This window comes from Siphateles boraxobius, unplaced genomic scaffold (assembly GCF_051911475.1).
Source record: "Siphateles boraxobius isolate OS27281-9 unplaced genomic scaffold, OSU_SipBor_1 5, whole genome shotgun sequence".
Taxonomy (NCBI): Eukaryota; Metazoa; Chordata; class Actinopteri; order Cypriniformes; family Leuciscidae; genus Siphateles; species Siphateles boraxobius.
Window position 1 is genome coordinate 17,417,684 of NW_027509141.1, and position 21,534 is coordinate 17,439,217.

Below are 21,534 nucleotides of genomic sequence, written 5' to 3' on the forward strand. Positions count from 1 at the left end.
TAGGCTTTGAGAATTACTTGAGAATGAGATATGACAATGGAAACACCCAAGGCACAGAAAGAGAGCAAGCATTCTAAATATTGGTTTTGTATGGCTTAGAGCACCACCTACAGGTTAATGTCAGTTTATTTGAAGTCAATTTGAAGAAACTTCTGTGTGCACATATGACGTTTCGCTCGGGCGAATGACGTATCCATGCAATTTCCCGCCATATCCGTCTCTTCACCTCAAAATTATAAATCATTATTAGGTTTTTCAAGTGTATTTAAGTAAAGAAAGGATTTGAAAGAAGTTTTTTTTTTGCACTCCCTAATATCATTTTGTTGGGTTCTTAGCAAAGAAGAAGAAATTCTATAGTGTAGCCTAACTAATAAAATACAAATTGATGAAGATGTTTTTAATAATAAAGCTGCTACAGATTATGATAAATATCATGGTTGATATTTTTTCAAGACAAGAATTTCCTATAAAATTACAGTTCGTTCCCACAAGTTAAGCATGTGGTAATATAGCCTTACCAGGTCCTAAAGATCACAGGATTACAAACCAAACTCAAAAACACAAGTTTGAGCTCTTTTAATAAGAAAAAAAAAATATTTTCACAACAGAAAGAAAATGTAGAAATAAAAACAAACAAAAAAGTCTGGACGAGCAAGTGGCAGGTGTTCAATAAAACAATTAAAAAAATAATAATTTCAACAACAGTCCTCTATTTACACTGCGTGAATGATTGCGTTCTGAAACGTCTACTTTGACTAAAATAAAGACACTGTATCTGTCCAATGAAATTATGATGTGCTGCTTTTTGATGCACATTAGTCACCATGATAATTTTTAACTTTGGTTCTTCAGATTAGGCCTCTAAACATGGAGAGGCTACAGAAAAATGAAAAAAATCCAGAGAAGGTAGTTTACATGGATTTTTGAAAAAAAATGAATGAAACCAATGCAGGAAAAATTACACAAGCCTCTCTTTTTTTTACTGCACCTATCAGGAAGAAAATGGACCAAACAAAGAAGAACATAAAGAAATTCTCCACACAATCAAGCTCAAAACATCTCAATGCAATGTTAAAAAAAAACACACCAACAGAAAGACATACAGATACAAAACATAGATGTTACTTTAAAGAGGATGACAAATAGACGCATTAAAGATGAAGTTCTGCATGACACCAGCTCCTGAGCTGGCGCTTTTACATCTGATTGGACAGGATAGACCTGCAGCCCGACCAATCAGACAACAGATACAACTCTGAGGTAGATCAAAGGCCAAGCTGACCTGGACATCTAAATACACAATCACACACAGACACACAGAAATCTGCTTAACTAACTGTAAGACAGACGGATGAAAGCCTTGTTTACAACCATGTTATGAACCCGCGATCAAGTCTTCCCTCCATCCAACTGCTTAGAGATGTTCATGTGTCCACACCTACGAAAACTAGATTAAAGCTGAGATTGACGAAAAAGACACAAACTACCATTCAGTTTGACCAAAACCTATTGCAGTAGTCCATACTATTGTGTTCAATAGTAGGCAGAAAAGGTCTTTGGTGGAAAGTGTCATAGTTGCCTTGAAGTTGCATGTTTTTTTTTTTGTTAAAATTATTTATTTATTAAATTGAATGTTTTACATTATTTATTCAGAAATGCATTCATTTGCAAAACTGTTCTATTTTATGTTTATAATCTGTTAGGCCTCAACTATTCGGTTAAATTTTTCTACCTAAAGAAACATTGCACTTCTGCCTTTAATCTGCGCATCAAAGAAATCCTGATGTGTTGTGTAAAAAAAGTTGAAGAAAAAAGATAAAATAAATAAAAAATGGCACTGAAAATAAAAATCGCGATCATCCTGTGAACAGATGGAAAAATGTCAGCTTTCCCAAATCCATAATATCCCTTTTATTAGCCCCGCCCACATACCTCAGCTATCTTAACCACACCCACTCATGCCCCGCCTCCCACGAAACCCAACCCACCTTCGTCTCAACATCCACTTCTACATCTACCGAAAGACTTTACACATGAATTCAATGGAAAGAAAGACTCCTCCACAACAGACACACAATCTCTGAAACAAATCATGTTTGATTCAGAGCAACATTAAAAAAGGAAACAGGAAAGCCATTGCTTTGAGAGACAGGAGCAAGAACCAATAGCCAGCAAGCATTGCATCAGTCAGTCTAAACCCCACCCACCTTATTTAAAAGGTAACTATTTGAACTACTAAAAAGGCAAAGAGTGGAAGACCAAAAAGCAAACAGAAACCTCTTCATTTCGACTGCAACCTGCACATTTTTTTTCTTTTGTCTGTTTGAGAAACAGTCCGTAAAAACATAATAAAAACCATATTTAAAAAAACATCATGCATCGAAAGGTGTCATCATCACTCACTGTTACTCACAGACATGGTCTGTGTTAAAAGTTCTTGGTAAAAAATAAGCATTTGTCATCATCTCCTTCCTCTTTCTAGCAAAATAAAACTCTGCTCCCTTTTGTTGTCCATAGTTGATGTGATATTGCCTTGTCTTGATTTGTTGGAGAAAATGTTTGCACATGAGTTTTCTGAGGTTTCTTGTTGATTTCTTTTAGTAGATGATTAAATCATGGACAAATTTTCTGGAACCTGTGCGTGAGCGTCGCTTCCTCTATGATGTCACTTCCTCTAAGAGAAAACAAACGTTGTTACCGTAGCAACGTCTTGTACGGTAGTCTGGCTCTGATCTCAGAACCTGAAACAAAAAACAACACTAGTCAAATACTGAACACTATGGACATGTAAGAGGTGTTCTGGAATTATGTTAATGTTGACTCAAAATCATTTTAAGACTCCGTATAATTGAATAGCTCCTCCAAAAAAGAAAAATTTTCTTCAGTGAAACACAAAAAGTCGTGATTTTGTAGTACGTCCTAGAGAGTTAATGTGGACATTCTCAGTCTCAGACGGTTCCAGAAATGCATATGGCACACAAAATTGGAAACACTTCAAGAGTTTCCAAGTCGTCGTCCGATTGGTTGAATTCTACAGGATTTGTCGCGTTCTTTAACGGTCCGCCTGGAAACAAAGCCGGCGTGATGCCAAACCCCCTCATGGAAGAAGAAAGCCGACGTAGACTCTTTGAAATATGTCCAAGAATTTTCCTGTTATTGTAAGGACATCGACTTTACATTTTCACGCCTCTAAACATGATGCTGAACAAAACAAACTGTGATTGGTTGCTTTACATGTCAGTAATTGCCCATTGGGCGGTCCTGAAGGTCTTTAGGTCTAGCTATGCGAGACTAATGTGGACAGGGCTTTCAAAGTCCAAAAAGTACCATAAAAGTAGTACATAAGACTTGTGTGCTGTATTCCTAGTCTTCTGAAGCCACAAAATGGCTTTGTCTTAAATTTGAACTGCTGTATCTCTAAAATCTCATTCAAATGTGGAATGTATCGAACAAGGTTTTGACGTCCATGAGACTACTGCCACTACCCAGTGAATGGGATTTCAATGTATGGGAAAGAGCACCGTCACCATTCTACAACTTCTCCTTTTGTGTTCACAGAAAAAAGGAAGTCATATGGGTTTGACAGAACATAGAGTGAGTGAACAGAACACTGACCACCACAACAATAAAAAGATGAAAATCAAATACCGTTTTATTGCTTGTTGGGTTGAAAAGAGTACGATGAAGGATCCGAAGAGGACACATCTTGTGGCTGTACACCACTTTCCTGCTGAAAAAAACAAACAAATAAATTGTAACATTTATTTCAATATTTGTGTGGTTTTTCCAATAATAATAATAATCTAAGCTAAATTTACTTTAACTGTATGAGTCATTTTCAGAGAATATTAAAGTGTGGTCTATCTTTCTTAATCTTTTCTTTTTGTAATATAATATAATATATTATAATATAATATAATCATTCAATTGATCAAAAGTGATTGTAAAGATATTTATAATGTAATGTAATGATGCTGAAAATTTAGCTTTGCATCACAATAATTCATTTAATTAAAATATATATATGTATAATAATCAGCATTTATTTTAAATTCTAATAATATTTCACTATATTATGATTTTACAGTATTTTTGATTAAATAAATGTAGCCTTGGTGAGCATAAGACTTTCAAAAACACAACAAATCTTACCATCCTCAACATTTTAACAAGGTTTATGCTTATAATTTGGTAGCAAAAATAAAGCCTGTCTAGTAGAAGAAAAAAAAAAACGTAATTTCATTCTCTGAAAACAAGAATAGCTTTTTTTAAGCAAGATCAACTAAATTTGTACAGGCGTCTTGACAATACAGAAAACTATGGCAGTCTGTGGTATAAATGCCGATTATAATTGCGGTGTAACTGTCACTGGTAACCAGAGTGTAGGACTGACCTCAGGTGGGATGGCAGCGGGCTGAATGTGGGCGTACTGAGGGATGTAAGCTCCTGGCATTGCTGTGTTGGCAGGAATAAACTGCAGGAGAAAAGAATTATGTGGCTTTATTAAAATCACAGGTGTTAATATTACTTATTAATTAGCATATACGCCTGTGCCATAGTATTGCAATCTGTGTGATAGGATCATACGGTTGCAGTGCCGCCCAGAGAGAGATGGCCCATCTGCTGGGTGAGGGGAGCCAACATAGCGGACGGCTGAAGTGACATGGGATGCTCCATAGAGGGCGACAGAACGGCTCCCTGAGTCAAAAAAACAGAATATAGCTATTATATTTAGCAATTGCAGAGAAAGAACGAGACATCCAGCACTAAATAACAGAGAAATTATGCCCACAATAGGTCAAAAACAGGGAACATTGTGTGAACACACACACACACACACGTCTTTCTGACTTTGGTTGTGAGTCATCTCCTGTAGAATAAATGGAGAGATATAACGAGATTAAAGAAAAAAAGTGAGAATAATTTGGCCTTACTGGGTGTTGCATGATGTAAGGCTGATGTTGCATCCATGAAGGATTCTGTACCTGGAGACACAAACGTAGATGTTAGCAAGAAAGCAGGTGGTAGTCAGAAACAATCACATCAACACAACGTGACCGTGAAGTTGAGGGAAGTGAAGAAAAGCAGTACCTGGTATGTAGAGATGTATGGAGACACTCCTGGCTGAGCCATTAACCGGTTTCCCATAACATAAGGAGCAGCATAGTACCTATAAAAACACATTATAAAAAAGGATTCAATGTTTCTGAGGGTTTATATGACATTTACACATAATTTAACTATTTAATGGCAAATGCACAACGTACATCTGAGAAAAACATCTGAACATTGTGGGGTTGGTTGGTTAGTTCACCCAAAAATGAAAATTATCCCGTAATTTACTCACACTCAAGCCATCCTCTGTGTATATGACTTTCTTTTTTCAGCCAAACTCAGAGTTATATTAAAACATTTCCTGAATAGTAACTGCGATTTTGAAGCCCAAAAAAACCCCATATCCATCCATCATAAAAGTAATCCATACGGCTCGAGGGGGTTAATAAGGGCCTTCTGAAGCGAAGAGATTGCTTTTTTGTAAGAAAATTAATCCATAATTGTAATTTTATAAACTGTAACTGACTAATTTGTTTACCGGTTTTAATTTAGTTAACTCGTGGCCACGACTGAACTAAGACCAGGGAACGAATCAGTAGCCACAGTTTAACTAAAACGAGGGAACAAAATAATACAATTTGGCCATGTTATAAATAAAATGAGGTAATGAATCAGTACAATGTGTCCACAGTTGAAATAAAAATGAGGGGAACGAATCAGTACAACATGGAAATGATTAAACTAAAACTAGGGAATTAGTTAAGTCATAGGAACAAATAATTTTTTCCGCATGTTATTTGCTGGGCTCTGTAGAATAGCGTAGAAAATAAACATCATAAACTTAAAATAATGTGAAAAATAAATTGAAGACATGTTCAAGCTGTTCTTACCCATTCTGATGGGCGGTATTAGGGTCATAGGTCAAGGTCATTCCACTCTAAAGAAAGTAAAATAAAAATAGGTTTCAACCACAGCTGGTTTCATACAAATAAACGCAGTTTCACTATACAATTGACAAAATTAAAGTTAAAATATGTCCATTATTATATTTAATTAGCCTATAGTACAATAGCTGGAAACCAAACAAAGGATGACGTATGATGTCATTAAAGAATGGTTATTCACCTGCCGTCACCGTCAGCATCACACACATACGCAATTGTAAACAGGACTTACTAGTCTCACCTCGGCGTCCCGTGTCCAGGTTCGTCCGTTAGGGACATATTTAGCCTGACTTTGTCTCTTCTTCTGACCACCGTCAGCAAACTTACACAGCAAAGGCTCTGATGCCCCTAAAACACACGCACACACACACACACACACACACACGCTTAGCTTAGCTTAACAGTACTGAAGACAAAGACTATATAGCTTACCGTCTGTAGCCTACATATAGACTAAATATGCATTATAATAAAACTCCACAAGAATATTGTGCTGAATACTCACCCAGCATCCCGGAGGATGACTTAATGAACTTCCCGTTGAAGTGAGAGATCACGGCATCGCACTTCTCTGTAGACTCCATCCTTGAAATAGAGCGGAATAAAGATATCACAAAACATTCACATGCATGAACAGTGTAGATCTAACCTCATTTCACACGTGAACACACACATACACACACATTTCAGTAGTCTCACTAACCTGGCAAAGCCCACTCCCCGGCTCACTCCATTAGTGTCGCGGAGGATTCGGGTGGACACGACCTGTCCAAAGGGTTTGAGGAGGTTCTCTAGCTCCTGCTCATCCATAGACACGGGCAGGTTGGACAGGTAAAGGTTAGTCGGGTCCTGCTCCTGTTGCTGTAGAAAACATGAAACACACAACACGATATTACACACGTAATTAAGCATCCTTCATATGTCTATTCAGCTGACATAATAGCCACTGTGAGGACTGAGTGAGTCCAAAGACCTTTATGTACTTCATGTAATGGTCAAAGCAATGTTGTCATTTTTCTGTTAACTCATAAACCTACTGCTAGGTGATTAGCCTGTTAGCTTAGCACACTGGTAACTGATTATCCTGCTAGCTTAGCATACTACTGTTACCCCCAGTTTCACAGACAAGGCTTAAGTCTAGTCCCAGACTAAAATGCATGTTTGATCTGTTTTAACTGAAAGCAACTTGCACTGACAGATCTTAAAAAATGTCACTACCATTTTTTTTTAAAGCACATGTATAAAAGCTACTTATTTACCTTAAATGCTAACCTTTGCATATTGTTAGACGATTAGTCTGCTGGCTTAGCATGGTTAAAGTCACCATGAAATCCAAATTTATTTACAGAATGTTGCAGTGCTTATTATAAATGATTTATCCATACACATCATTGTATGGACAATTATTATTATTTTTTTATTCATGTGCACTCGTAATTTTTAATCAGAAAATGTTAACCTCCACTTCCCCTAGAAACGACATCTGTTCTCTTCATGACGTATGTCTCACAACATAATATCCTCCACAACTAATTGCAAACTTAAATTCAGATCTGCTTCCATTTAGTTAACAATGCCCAACTTCCTACGATCCAATCAATTCCCGAAGGACGAAATCAAATCCTGCCCTACATTTTTCTCATTCCTGAAGCCGTTTCACTCTAATATACATCACAATAGAGACGAAAACAATTTTGCAACTTCCGTTTCATACTGAGTTTAAATGGTTGGCCTGCAAGCGTAATATAATGCTAACTGATTAGCCTGCTAGCTTAGCTATCTGTGCCTGATTAATTTGGTGTCTTAAAAATGAAAAATGATAGAAAATCACTTTGTGGTTTATATGTTCTTAAGCTGGATTTCAATCTGACAATTGATTGGCTGAAGGCAGAATCTCAGCTCGCTATTCTAGATGCCTCAGCAGAAATGAGTTAAGACGTCAACATTCCTTAACATGTATGCGTCAAACATGTTTACAAGATACACACACGCATTACGGGGAAGTGGAAGAGTAATATGCTGACAGTGGGGAGGAAGAGGAAAAAGAGGGCAGATTAAAAATTGACGATGCAGGCAGAAACACACAGCAGAACCAGGGAGAAGGTCACAGCAGGATTTTCACACACACATTTCTCTGTGGCAAAAAGATACACAGGAAATGTGTGTGTGTAAGAGAGGAAATGAGGGAGAAACACATGAAAAGACACCAGAGGTTAAATTTTAATGTTTTAGATCGACATTTCCTGAATCGTCCTCACAGATGGGTCATGAACTAGTTACTTAGGAAGAGGAAGTAATGTAAAAAATGGATGACTCACCTTGGCCATTTGAGCCTGAACTCCACTGGTCTTTAGTGCTGTGACGGCTTTTTGCGCGGACATTGGACTGTCAAAATCCACAAACCCATATCCTATGAAGAGGACACAATTCATTACCACATACTAACAGTAAAAAGCTAGACCAACCACACATCTTTAAATAACAACTCTGTTTAATTTTGCCCGATGTCACAATGTGTACATGTTTTTTTTTTGTGTGTTTTTTTAATGATCAGTTAGTGATGGTATCGGATGTACAAAGTACAGACAAACACAATGGTACGAAATGATTACCGTATTCATGTACTATGGTATTTACACTACCGTTCAAAACGTATGGGGTCAGTAAGATTTTTTATTTTTGAAAGAATTTGCATTAAAGTGATAGAGACATGTTATAAAATATTTCTATTTCAAATAATAAAAACAATTCTTTCTATTCATCAAAAAATCCTGTAAAAAAAACTGTACACAACCAATTTCAACAGAAATAAATGTTGCTTTAGCAACAAATCAGCATATTAGAATGATTTCTGAAGGATCATGTGACTGAAGACTGGAGTAATGATGCTGAAAATTCAGCTTTACCAACACAGGAATAAATTATATTTTAAATATATCAAAACAGTAAACAGTTATTTTAAATTGTAATAATATTTCACAATATTACTGATTTAACTGCATTTTTGATCAAATAAATGCAGCTTTGGTGAGCATAAGAGACTTATTTCAAAACTCACAAACCTAAAACTTTTAAACGGTAGTGTATATGGTACAATTTCGAAAAAATACCATGGTAATTCAAATTAATAGAAATAAAAAAAAACATTGTATAACGACGGTAACACAAAGTTCAAAATTAACTTTTTGTCAGTTGATTAAAAAAAAGTACCATATTTTTTAAAGGTCATGGCACTGTATTTTGGATTATTTTAATTGTATTATTATTATCCTATTCTATATATTGTATTATTGTGCCACGTAATATATTATATTGAATGATATGAGAGTCACCCTGGTAATACATGAATACAAGTAAGAGTAAAATTACATGACAAACCTTTGCATTTGTTTGTAGTCTTGTCAAGAATGGCTTTGGTGGACACGATTTTACCATATCTGTTTCCAGACAGACAAAAAGAGAGAAAGACAATGAGAGAAGTTAAACACGGGCTCAGCTCACGAGTCAGTCAATGTGTCAAATGACACAACAGCACAGGAATTCATGACCTAAAGCACATGAAACACAAGATCTACCATTATCCATGAGCTGGGAAAAAATAACACCACCCGAAAGAGCTTTTAAAGTCAGCTTGAAACGCATATAATTCAGAAACAAAGAGTTACTTGTGACAGAATCATCCACGGACACTTGATGCTGACAGCCCAGGTGCTTTAGAGTCACTGTGTGACAGACGAGAATTGAGCTGCTTTAATGGAGTGTCCATGTGAAACCTGTTATTACAGCGCACAAATCACCACGGTTCAAAGGAAACGCTTGTCTCAGCGCACGCATTTGTGTGTGTGTGTGTGAAAAGGAACTCGCCATTAATGGTGCAGTGAACAAGGGGTAAACACTGGAGTAAGTGAATGCATACCAGCGTACTGCTTTCTGAATGCGATTATCATTGCATAATTCATACGATTTCACACATCTTTACACTTTATTTTTTTAAAAATAGTATGCGAAACAGTACGGATTATGTTTACAAACGGTTTACAAACTGCAGCATGACCTCATCGTGTTGTATACTTAATTCTCCAAGTGGCATCCAACATTTTTAATTTGTTAATACTTGTTTTTTTTGGAAGACTATTTAAATGTTAAAGACTTAAGTAAAAATAGTATATCTGGCTTATTTATCACACTGAAAATTGAATGGGGCATTGCATTGTGGGATACTGTACCTAGTGCAGTTTACATTTGTCAAATTTAGTAGGTCATAAGAGCATTCAATGCATACATATCATTCAATTCCTATTGCAGAAATAGTACACTAATATGCTATTTTGGATTCAGACACTTTTTATTCGGAATGATGGTTGAGAGAAAGGACGGCGAGACAGAGGGAACATGTGATTTTGACAAAATATGGGAATCAAACCCAAATCTCCCACACAAGCACCAAAGCACAATGTCTGGAACAACAGTTCAAAAGTTTTGGGTCAGTAAGATAGATGGATGTATGGACAGATACATATTGAATTAAACAAATTGTTTAAGTATAGAAAGACTGAAATGGTATTTCTTGTAAAACATACTCGGTAACACTTTACAATAAGGTTCATTAGTTAACATTAGTTAATATATGAACTAACATGCTTTTCATTGTTTGTTCATGTTAGTTCACATGATTTTAATAACGTATTAGTAAATGTTGAAATTAATATTAACGAAGATTAATAAATGCTGAAGAAGTTTTGTTCATTCTTAGTTCATGTTAACTAACTAGTAGTTAACCAATAATAACTAATGAACCTTATTGTAAAATGTTACTGAATTGTTTTGTTTTACTACCAAATGATAAGCATAAACCTTGTTTAATTCATCATATTTACAATACCATTCAAAATGTTGAGGCTGGTAAGATTTTCTGTGCGTTTGAAAGTCTTATGTTCACCAAGGCTCCATTTATTTGATAAAAAATACAATTAAACAGAAATTTTTCGAAATATAATTACAATGTATTTTAAAATGTAATTTATTCCTGTGAAGTTGAATTTTCAGCATCATTACACCAGTCTTCAGTGTCACATGATCCTTCAGAAATCAGTATAATATTCTGATTTGATGCTCAAGAATATTTTTTTACTATCATCAGTGTTGAAAACAGTTGTGCTGCTTAATATTTACGTGGAAACCAAAATATATATTTTTCAGGATTCTTTGATGTCTAGAAAGTTCAAAAGAACAGTAAAAAAAAAATATTTACGAATGTCTTTAATGTCATGTTTGATCAATTTATTGTGTCCTTGCTGAATAAAAGTATTATTTTCTTTCCCCCAAAAAAATCGTACTGACCCCAAACATTTGAACAGTAGTGTACGCTAACCGCTACACCAAGTGCTTGTAGACTGAAAAATAAATTCACATTTCTGCTGGCTTAGATTTATTGATGTCTCTCTCACGAAGGCTGTGCAGGAAAGAGCTGTGACAGGAGTGCTGACAGGCTAAGGACTGCTTTTCATTCACCTTCACCGAGGGCTCCATTTCCAAACTGAAATTTAAATACGTTCATATATTTATAAACCACCTTCCTGTGCCATTAAAACTTTGGCTTAGACGAATAAATATGTATTCAGTGTGACGTTCAGCAGAGCTGCAAAGCAAACACTTAACAGCATTTTTGGGGCGCGTCCTGGGCCTTGTCAAAAGGGAGGGAAAAGTGGAGCCAATCACGTTTCACACACAGATCACAAGACTCCACGCGCCAGAGGAGCGCGCGACCTTGGCCTTGACCCGTGCGCTCCAGCGGGGACGCCCCATTTCCTGCCCCCACTGGCAGAATTCCGTCAGAAGCTCCCAGAGCGACGCTGTTTTTCTGCCTGATGCAGATCGAGGCAAATCAATCCGCGGCTTTGCCATGAACGGTCACTCTCTGTGATTGAAACGGCTCTGGAAAGCGAGGTTACGATGTCACTGCGATACCTCAAAGCTGAACTGACACATTCCTCATAGTTTGAACCAAAATGATCATAAGCGTGAATCCATACTGTACTGTGTATAGTTATAATGTACATATGACCTCAGCTTCATTTTTAACTAGAATACTAGCCAAGAGGATTATGGGCCACCCATCTGACTCTTTCGAATCAATTTGAAGGATTACCATGGTGATGACTGGTCTCCTGGGGGCAGCGAGGGGGAAATTAACCCACAGTGGGAATGTTTGAAGGGAATACATGTGGGATCAGAAAGCCTCTGCACAAACAAGCACTCTCGCCGATACAAACGTATGAAATTCGATGTGAAGATGGGTGTCCATAATAAGATGACCAAATATTCCATTGTGTTCAGCAAGATAAAATTAGCAACAGTAGTAACAGCAAAATTTTAAGGAACTTAAACTGTTTAAGACTTTCCCTGCTCCAGTAACTGCTGAATCATGGCTGCTGGTCTTATACTGCAGGCAGAATGGCTCTTATGAACCAGACGATCACAAACAGACACTCATTGGTGTGTGTATGTATTGAGTTTTAGAGGGTGATGCGTGAAGAGTATTCTACGAATAACTAGAGGAGAAAGCCCTGATATATAAATAGCTGACCCGAAACTTGACGTTAAAAGTATATCATTACACATTCATGGTTTCTAGTTTAAAAACAGAAAATTAACAAATACGATCTAATTCTTTTAAAACTGTAATGCTAAAACTAAATGAATACTGAATACTTTAAATACTAAAAAAAGTCAACATGAAATGAGAAGAACCCTATCTATAAAGTTTATAAAGATTACTGTGAGCTACGAGGTTGTTGATTGATTGTACATGCTTTTGTTGAAGCCATAATCCTGCATTTTTTTTTTACTTTTTTTTTTAAAATAAATAATCATGTTTTCCTGGTGAGAAACTACATTTCCCAAAGAAATCTCTTTAGTCTCCACCCACTTTAACAAAGACCTTTTTTTAAAAACTCCTTTGGGAAAAATGTGCGGAAAAATACCAGAACCAAGGCCGCAGAAAAAGTGAATAAGAACTTTTGCACTTTATTTACTTTTTACTTTTCCCTCCAAAATTCTTTATCCTGGTAATTAACATACACTATTCATGATCCAATCAATTCCTGGTGGATAAAGCCATGTCCCAAGCTATGATTTTTTTATTGTTTAACATCCCGTTTCACTCAGAAATACATCAGCTTCCAGAATATAAAACAGCTGCAAATGTCATTTTAGGTTGACTTTAAAATAATAAATTATTTTTGAAATAACGAGTAAAGAAAGACATCCCGGTAAAATTTTTGCTAAAATCCTAAAATGCAGAAATCAGGCACTGGATTGAGGGACACAATGTCCAGCACAGTGTAATTGAGAAAATCAAGTTCTGCGCTAATTTTTTTGTGTGGAATATCCTATTAAACTTGGGAATACATTAGACTTATCCAAGTAAAACTGGTTGTGAACAACATTTCATGTTGACTTGATGAGAATCATGTTTCTACGGTGGCCAAGAAGTGCACAACCCAATGAAAAAGCAAACATATGTTCAAAACGGAAACAAGCCACAACACAATGTAAATGCTCCCGATAACTAGGGGGCAGTGTGGGCACTGAAAAACTGATACGACAAGAGATTCTCTGCGTAAGTGATGTGATTTTAATATGTGTAATTATATTTTTACTGAATGTTTTGATATCCTAATAATCTTAATGTATCGATTCATGAAACGAGCAGAAGATTGCGAGTGAAAAGCATCCAGACCACCTGCAAAAACCCACGCGAGCAATTGCCCATTTCGGCAGACCAACTGCCCCCTAGTGGTCAGGAGAATGTCTGTTGTGTTGCAGCGATTCCATTGTGTTGTGAACTTATGTTTGTTTTTTTAATGTCGTTGTGTTGTGGCTTGTTTCCGTTGTGTTGTGGCTTGATTCTGTTGTGTTGCGGCTATTCCATTGTGTTGTGAACTTATGTTTGCCTTTTTAAATTCCGTTGTGTTGTGCCTTGTTTCCGTTGTGTTGTGAACTTATGTTTGCCTTTTTTAATTCCGTTGTGTTGTATCTTGTTTCCGTTGTGTTTTGTCTTTTTTCCGTTGTGTTGTGGCTTGATTCCGTTGTGTTGTGAACTTATGTTTGCTTTTTAGGTTTTGTTGTGTTGTGTTGTGCACTACTGGCCCACCGTATGTGATAGGCTATGATATCACTGACATGAGAGAGGTGGTTTTAACTGGTTATTAGAGGTATAGTCTTGAAAAAGCTGATTGTGGAGGATGTTTGGCGGGTAAACAGGGGCTCATGAGGATTTATCCAATAACTTGACCCAATTCTGACAATCTCACACATTCAAGCTGTTAACAGACAACAGGCCCTGCTGTGCTGCAGAATATCACACCAAGGGGAAAACAGATCAAAAACTGCATTTATTTTGTTTAACATACATCCAGGACAGTTACTGGTGATTTTGTCATGACATAACAGTAAATACTCACGGCTGGCAGAGTTTGACCAGGTCATGATCGGTGGTTCCTGGTGGTAAGCCGCGGATGTAGAGGTTTGTTTTGCTGAGTTGCTCCCAGCCGGTCGTGCTGCTGCTGCTACTGCTGTTGTTGGTGCTGCTATTGGTGCTCGGGCTGGGCGGGGCCATTGGGAGGCTGGGCGGAGCAACAGGAGGCTGTCATAGGAGAACAAAGATTTCATTGATTTGACAAATGGAAATGCGTAGGAGATGACATCACATAACTGAAACTTTTGGGGTAGAAACAAAAATAGCACCTTCCAAATCAAACCATGGACAAACTTCACCAAACACTATATGAGTTTCTTAAAAGGAAAGAAAAATAACCACAATAATATCATCATAGAAAGAAAATAGCCCCACCTCAACCTTCCCTCAAACCCATTCGTCAGACTCCTTTCGTCATAACCTCTATCTGTAGTGAACTGGTGTTGTTATTACACAGTCAGCCATCGCCAGTGAGTCTGCCCACATCCACAGCTCCCTACAGCCTAATTCCCATTAAAGCGAAGCACAAACAGGCCTAGAGGCACAGTCGGCCCTTCAACTCTCATATCAGTCCAATCTACGCATTCCTCCAGAGCTGAATGTGTTGGGATTATTTCACTGGATGAAAGCCAATGCAACTTTGGAGAAATTCCTAATGCGGCATCAATTTCTTTCAACGCTTGCCACAATGTGCAATGATTAAAGGAATAGTTCATTAAAAAATGAAAATTCTGGCATCTGTAGGCACCCTTATGTTTTTCCAAACCCATATGGCTTTCTTTCTTCGGTAGAACACAAAAGGAGACATTTTGAAGAATGTGCTGGCTTTTCTTTTTCACGCAATTAAATTGAACAGGATGGAGAGCTTTCGAGCTTCAAACAAGATGTAAAGGTACCGTTAAAGTCCCTAATAAACCAAGATTTACCTTTTTTTTGGCTTTTAGTATGAAAATGTTAGCCTTAAGGTTATCTTTAAGCTAGCGTGCTCCAAAACAATGAAAAACTTGCATTTGGAATATACAAGCATTCAAAACTTACAGTCTCTCACTTCCGCCAATATGGATCAATGATTTTGATGACATCACTCTGCACTAACTAACTTCTCATCAGATTCTCTGTCCAATCAAATGCTCTCTAGAATCTAAAGCGTCCCGCCCCCTACACTACAAATAGAGGCTGAAGCTGTGGCTAAAATCAGTCACTTGTTCACACATTTACTATCTTCTACATTGTGAATGGCACATAGTGCACTATGTAGGGGATAGGAAATGATTCAGATAGTGTAAATATGTTTTCCACTGGGGTGAATGAAGTCAGTTAGTGTCACGCGAACCGCCGCAGCGTCCACACGATAGCACAGAGCAGATCATATGCGTGAGTCCATGAAACTCATTATGCAGACCATAAAACCCCATTTGAATTCTCCACAGAATTGTATATTGTAATGTAAAGCGATATTGAGGAGATTAGGAGAAGAAAGAGTTAGAGATTAGGAGGAAACTGGGGCTTTGCAGAGGTCAACGGCTCTGGTCGAGCTGTGATATAAACAAAATGCTATTGGCTATTTTAAAAAAGAGGAGGAGCTGATAATCAATGTTTCCCGCCCTGTCTTTCTGTTTCAGTGGAAATAACATCAACACATTGAATAATGCTGCGCGTTTCAAGGCACTTCAGTGGGCCTTTAAAGTGGCCTGTACAACTTAGGCGCTACTTTCCAATCATACGTCATACGATAGCTTTGTTTGAGGAACATACCGAAATTTAAATAGTGAAATATTGAGACATTACTTTCCTTGCGAATGAATTCTTTTCTCGAATCGTTCAACGGAAACCCCGCCCCACAGTCAGTTCTAAAGTTTTAATTTGTCATGTCAATCACAGTGCTGACTGACTGCTAATCCTAACCCTAACCTTGGTATAGCATAAGTAGCACATCCTGCAAATAGTATTACTGTTGGCCAAAAAGGCCCGTTCACACCAAGAACGATACCAATAAAGATAACTTTAATAACTATATTAGTGTCTACACCAACGCGTGATGTCATTCTATTAATTCTAAGCACAAGCTGAAGTTTTGTCATCTGCCACTTTAAATACTCAAGCTCCTTAAAGCAGGATGGATTCTGATTGGCTTGGCTGTGTCAATGTTTTTATCGTTCATCACCTGGGAAAAAAAATGTTCTGAAAGTGATTCCAACATTATATAATTTTACTGTGCCGTTAACGTTATATATGTGGTGTGCACTCTCCTATTCCTTTACATTTTGAAAGATTTTTTGAACTATATCTTTATCGTTATATAGGCCTAGTTAGTTATCCTCCTTGTTGTCAACGGGACGCAAGTCATGATGGAATTTTCATTTTAGGTCGAACAATTTTGAAAATGCATCCTAAAAAAAAAAAATGTTCAGAGAATTTAGAGGGATATCTGAAAATGATGCTTTTATTCACCTTTCAGTGCCAAACATTCTCATTACCAAACCGCAGTACCAAACTCACCACAGACTGAGGCATGTTCACTCAAACCGAGAGTTGCGATTTCTCCATAAATCTGCTTTAGCTAAGAGGAAGGAATGTTTTCCAGAGAAAGATCGCATGATACAGGAGCGCTCTGGGATACAGGATGTGTGGGCCTCTCACCCACCCCGAGCAGCGGCCACCACAGACCACATCACTGACTCACTTCCTGTTTCTTAGTCATTCATTAAAACGGCTCCATTTCTCTCAGCCGTCACAAAATGGCTGCCTGTTAAACATCAGCGGGTGACTGTTCACAGAACAAATCACCACAAAAGTGACACCAAAACCTCAAAACGTCACACGCAGTTAAAAAAGACAGTGGCTCTTACAGCACGCAAACTATCATATACATATATGAATGTATATACATGCATGTAAAACTGAGTCAGTATGTGTGCGGTCACCTGACTGTAACTCTATTGGGTTAGTGGGAGTACTCCATTTTTGACACACTGACCCATTTCCACATGAGCGACTCGCACACTTGTGCGCTGAGGTGAAACTGGATGTGGTCCCATAAGCTTGTTAGCGCCTGTAAATTACTGAGGCAAGAGATCAAGTCACTTTTCCTTACACAACAGCATGAAAATCACATGCTGAGATGGATGGATGATTTCTGTAACATAACTGAGCAACTCATAGAGCTCATCCACAAAATGTAATGAGAAAGTTGAAAAGGACAGACAGAAGGAGATCCTGTCCTAAATTTCTCTTCAATCTGTCGAATGAAAGAAGGAGATGATAATTTTCGTACACTTTCTTCTGTCTTTCTTTTCCCTTTCATGATGAAAATCTATTGATTTCAAGTGTTGTACTCAAGGCAACATGTCCAGTTTTATCAATAGGGAAAATAACAAAGTCATGGGAAGGTTAACTGAGACATAGAAAAAGCAATGGGAGAGGAATGGGGGGGGTTCGGGTCACATTCAATATCCAAGCCATCTCTCATACGTCGGCGTGTCCCTTGGGTCCTGAGCTATGCGCTGTAGTCATCCTCGACCATATGGTTCCTATAAACTGTGAAATCCTGAAGCCTATTAACTTCTGCTGCCTCTATCGTAGCCATCACTCTCAGCTCCACCACATGAACGCCTATGCAAATGCATGTGTAAATGTGTGATTTCATGCAGGGCGTGTGTGTGTGTGTGTGTGTGTGACATCCATGAATTCTCACATCTGCAGATTTGGAATGTATAGACAGACATGTTTAAATAGAATTCCGCAGGCCACACCCACTGTTGGCCCACCAATTGCTGGAAAACTCGTGAATATTAATTAGGCTGAGATTCTTCATAACACACCCAAGAATCTACTGACACAAGTTGCCATGGGAGACTTTCACCACAGGCTTCTCTCATCCTCATCTCCCTTCACTCATTAACACCAAGTATGCTAATGTTCTTCTTTTTAAAAAGACAGTGACATTATTATTACACAATTTCTTTAACAAATGTAGTAGGTCAGGAGTAATTCAGTGAAGAACACTACAGAAATGACACTTCGTTATGGTCTCATTTCTATTTCTAGACTCAGTGTGACATCCCAAAGCTGGAAAAAGACGCTTTCAGTTCTGTCAACAGACTTTATAAATATGACACTGTGCAACTGTAGGTCAAATGAAGTGGTGTTGTGTAATACACCAAATTAACATAAATGTGTACGATTAATATTTAAATATAGCTTTAAAGGCAATGTCCTCGTCTCAAAACACAGGGACTTGGCATGTTTTAGCATTAAATGTGCGTGCATTAATTTTGTCCACCATAATCCCGTTCCGAGACAGCAAAGATCAAAAACGCCGCACGCGCCCTAAAATGCTGTCTAGGCAGGCAGCTCACTAGATGTTGAGACACAGCCGCTGTGCGAGAACGCGCACGCACGAGCAAGAGGAGTTAAATACATTCTGTCCCAGGTAAAGGATCTACTGACCCACTGCGAGTCCATCCTGTACTCTCTATCATCATTACAACTGCAATGCCATACTTTACCTACCTGCTTTCGATATGACGAAGTTCTCAGTGGATTGGCCGTATTTGCGAAGATCATCCTGTATTCCCCTCTGTTATGTGACCCAACGATGAATTAAAAATCTACTCTCAAAATCAGTTGATATTAGGTTACAATAGAGAACTGTAAATTTTCCACATCGCACACTTTAATGTTGGCTTTGGAGTGAAGTTATAATCCGTGCTTGAACAGATAAATATTTCTGCTAAATAAAAAGCTCGCTCTTGATCGATGGTTTATTCCCACCTTGGCTCGTCCGACCAGTTTCGGTAAATCGCCTGGTTCATTGATCTCGGTACTGTTGCCCGCAGCGTAGACCCACCTACTGAGGAACGATCCATTCTGCAGTCAGGCGGCAGGGTGATGGCGTATTAATTAATCCTATATGACGTGTATTTTCGACGTATAAAGCTAAATTATACACAATCGGTAAATATCTATTACAAAAACTCAAAACATTTTTTAAATTCTAAAAAAAAAATAGACACAAACCATGTCATATTTTGTCAGCGCCAAACGTCTCCCCCTACACGAGGTTTGGTTCAATCCCGCACGCATGCAACACATTCCACTACCTCGCTATCAGATCCCATCTACAATACACACAGCAGAACGTCCCACTATGGCCTGGGTGGTGGTCCCTGCCTATATATACACCCTAATTAACAATTTTCTTTAAATTTGAATGCTCTGAACGGATTTAAAGGTGATTTTACTTTTTTTTTTTTTGTTGCTTATTTAAAAAGTTATATGGCAGGCCTACCTAAAGAAATGAATAGCATTTTTAAAGTCACCATGAAATTAATTAGTTAAATTAATTAAATTATTATTATTATTACTGCAGTGACATCTTTTCAGATGACGTGTTCACTGGCACCAGGGCGGGACAACCTGCCACCAACATGAGATGGACGAAATAACAAATAAAAATCTTGGCCGAGAAGCCGTTTCACCTGGATAAACGTCAAAATAAATAACATTTAACATTTCATGCCGAGTTTAATTAATATGTTTAAAAACGTGTTTTAATTAATTTACTCATTGTAATCGATCGGATCACAAGTAGACGAGGGAGACACATACCCATTTACTGGTGTTTTAATCCTTCTCTTTTGTCCACTTTTAACCACTTCTGTCCTGATTTCTTTGAGGGGAGGGTCTATGGGCGGATAGATTTTTTTTTCAGATCTAATGGAAAAAATTAGATCGCACAATTTACAACACAGAGAAAAACAAATGGTGAGCATCAGATTTCATTTCTGCTCTTACACACGCAAAGAGTGTGTGTTAGAAATCAGGAATGGTGGGAGAACATTGTGCTTGGTACGTTTTCATCTTCAAGCCAAACATGGGTCTTCATCCGGTAAAGCGTAAATCCCATCTGACTAGCACGCTTCTGATTATGTAAGCGGAGAGTAGGCGGTCTTTTGTGGCTGTTCGAGCACATTCAATCACATGAGCGTTTACACTACGAAAGCAATCTGGTCGAATGTGTTTTCGAATACCCCTGGAAGTGGTCAAAAGGTTTAGACCCCGTTTTCACCTGAATTTAGCATCGCCCACTTGTGATCCGATCGACCAAAACGCATCTTAATACCAGGTGTAAACAGGGTCTTAGTAATCAAATTTAATGTATAGATGTTCATATAAAGTCCAAAACCATGCACTTACTACTATTAAGATGAGTGAGACAGCCACATGCCAACAAAACTTAATGAGGGCATCAACTAACTTCCTAACTTAAACTAATAGAAACAAATGTCCTGTGTGGTATTTAATAGCAGGGAGGTGTGAACTAGTTCCCTCTTGCAACAATAATAGCAAGGCTGAAATGAAATGACACCTCCTAGAGGGTTCCCCAGGGCATGTCTTATCTACTTTTTGTCATGGTAATGTTCGTCTGTAATCACATTTCACAGCTTATGTACTGATTCAAGCAACACATAGTGTTATTCAATGACAGTTTGCAATTTGGTGCAGGACAAATAGGCCTAAATTAAAATGCCACACATGTGTTTGGAAGGTTAATGAGAAAGTATTTAAGCGCTCACTTGACTTGTCTTATTAGGTTTGTTAAGTTGAGTATCTTTCTCATGCCTCTGTGACTGGAAATTGCACGAGTGTCAAAACAAGCTTGTTGTTTTTCTCGGGTGTCTTATAACAGCTTGCATGTTTACTGTCCAATGAAAGCTGTTACAGTGATATTATAATTATTTGTGCACAAAGACTCTGCTGCCGACAGAGAAAGATTTCATCTCATCACACACACCCTCTAAGAGTGATTTCTAATTCCACTCGCCTTGTGATGTGTGTGAGAGTTAAGTGAGGCTGAAAGCCAGAGTGAATCTGAGGCCACCGAGCTCGAATTATGTGCATGTGAAAAACAGAACGAATGAAAGTGTTTGATGGAGGGAAGGACCAGAAGTAAATGGTCTATATTACATTCGTTCACTCATACACTCTTGTCTCTCTATACATTTTTATTTCTTTCATTATCTTTTATGGCTTTAATAAAGAAGATACAATCAA

General features: G+C 37.8%; 1 protein-coding gene across 7 annotated transcripts; it reads right to left on the minus strand.

Annotated features, from left to right (window-relative positions):
• Positions 1–561: 561 nt before the first annotated feature.
• rbms1a (RNA binding motif, single stranded interacting protein 1a) lies at positions 562–19,602 on the minus strand. Of its 7 annotated transcripts, none has more exons than XM_077203072.1 (14): positions 18,991–19,602; positions 14,465–14,646; positions 9,378–9,436; positions 8,318–8,409; positions 6,703–6,860; positions 6,505–6,584; positions 6,241–6,347; positions 5,946–5,992; positions 5,092–5,170; positions 4,935–4,985; positions 4,588–4,698; positions 4,394–4,474; positions 3,649–3,730; positions 562–2,741 (listed from the first exon to the last, which is right to left on the minus strand). In XM_077203072.1, exons 1-13 carry the CDS (start codon positions 19,042–19,044, stop codon positions 3,653–3,655), a joined length of 1,179 nt encoding a protein of 392 aa, XP_077059187.1. In that variant the 5' UTR covers positions 19,045–19,602; the 3' UTR covers positions 562–2,741; positions 3,649–3,652. The 7 variants fall into 7 exon arrangements, with proteins under 7 accessions (XP_077059187.1, XP_077059185.1, XP_077059184.1 ...); XM_077203070.1 differs by having other exon boundaries at positions 3,649–3,727; positions 6,232–6,347; positions 18,991–19,351; XM_077203069.1 differs by having other exon boundaries at positions 6,232–6,347; positions 18,991–19,349.
• Between the last annotated feature and the right edge of the window lie 1,932 nt (positions 19,603–21,534).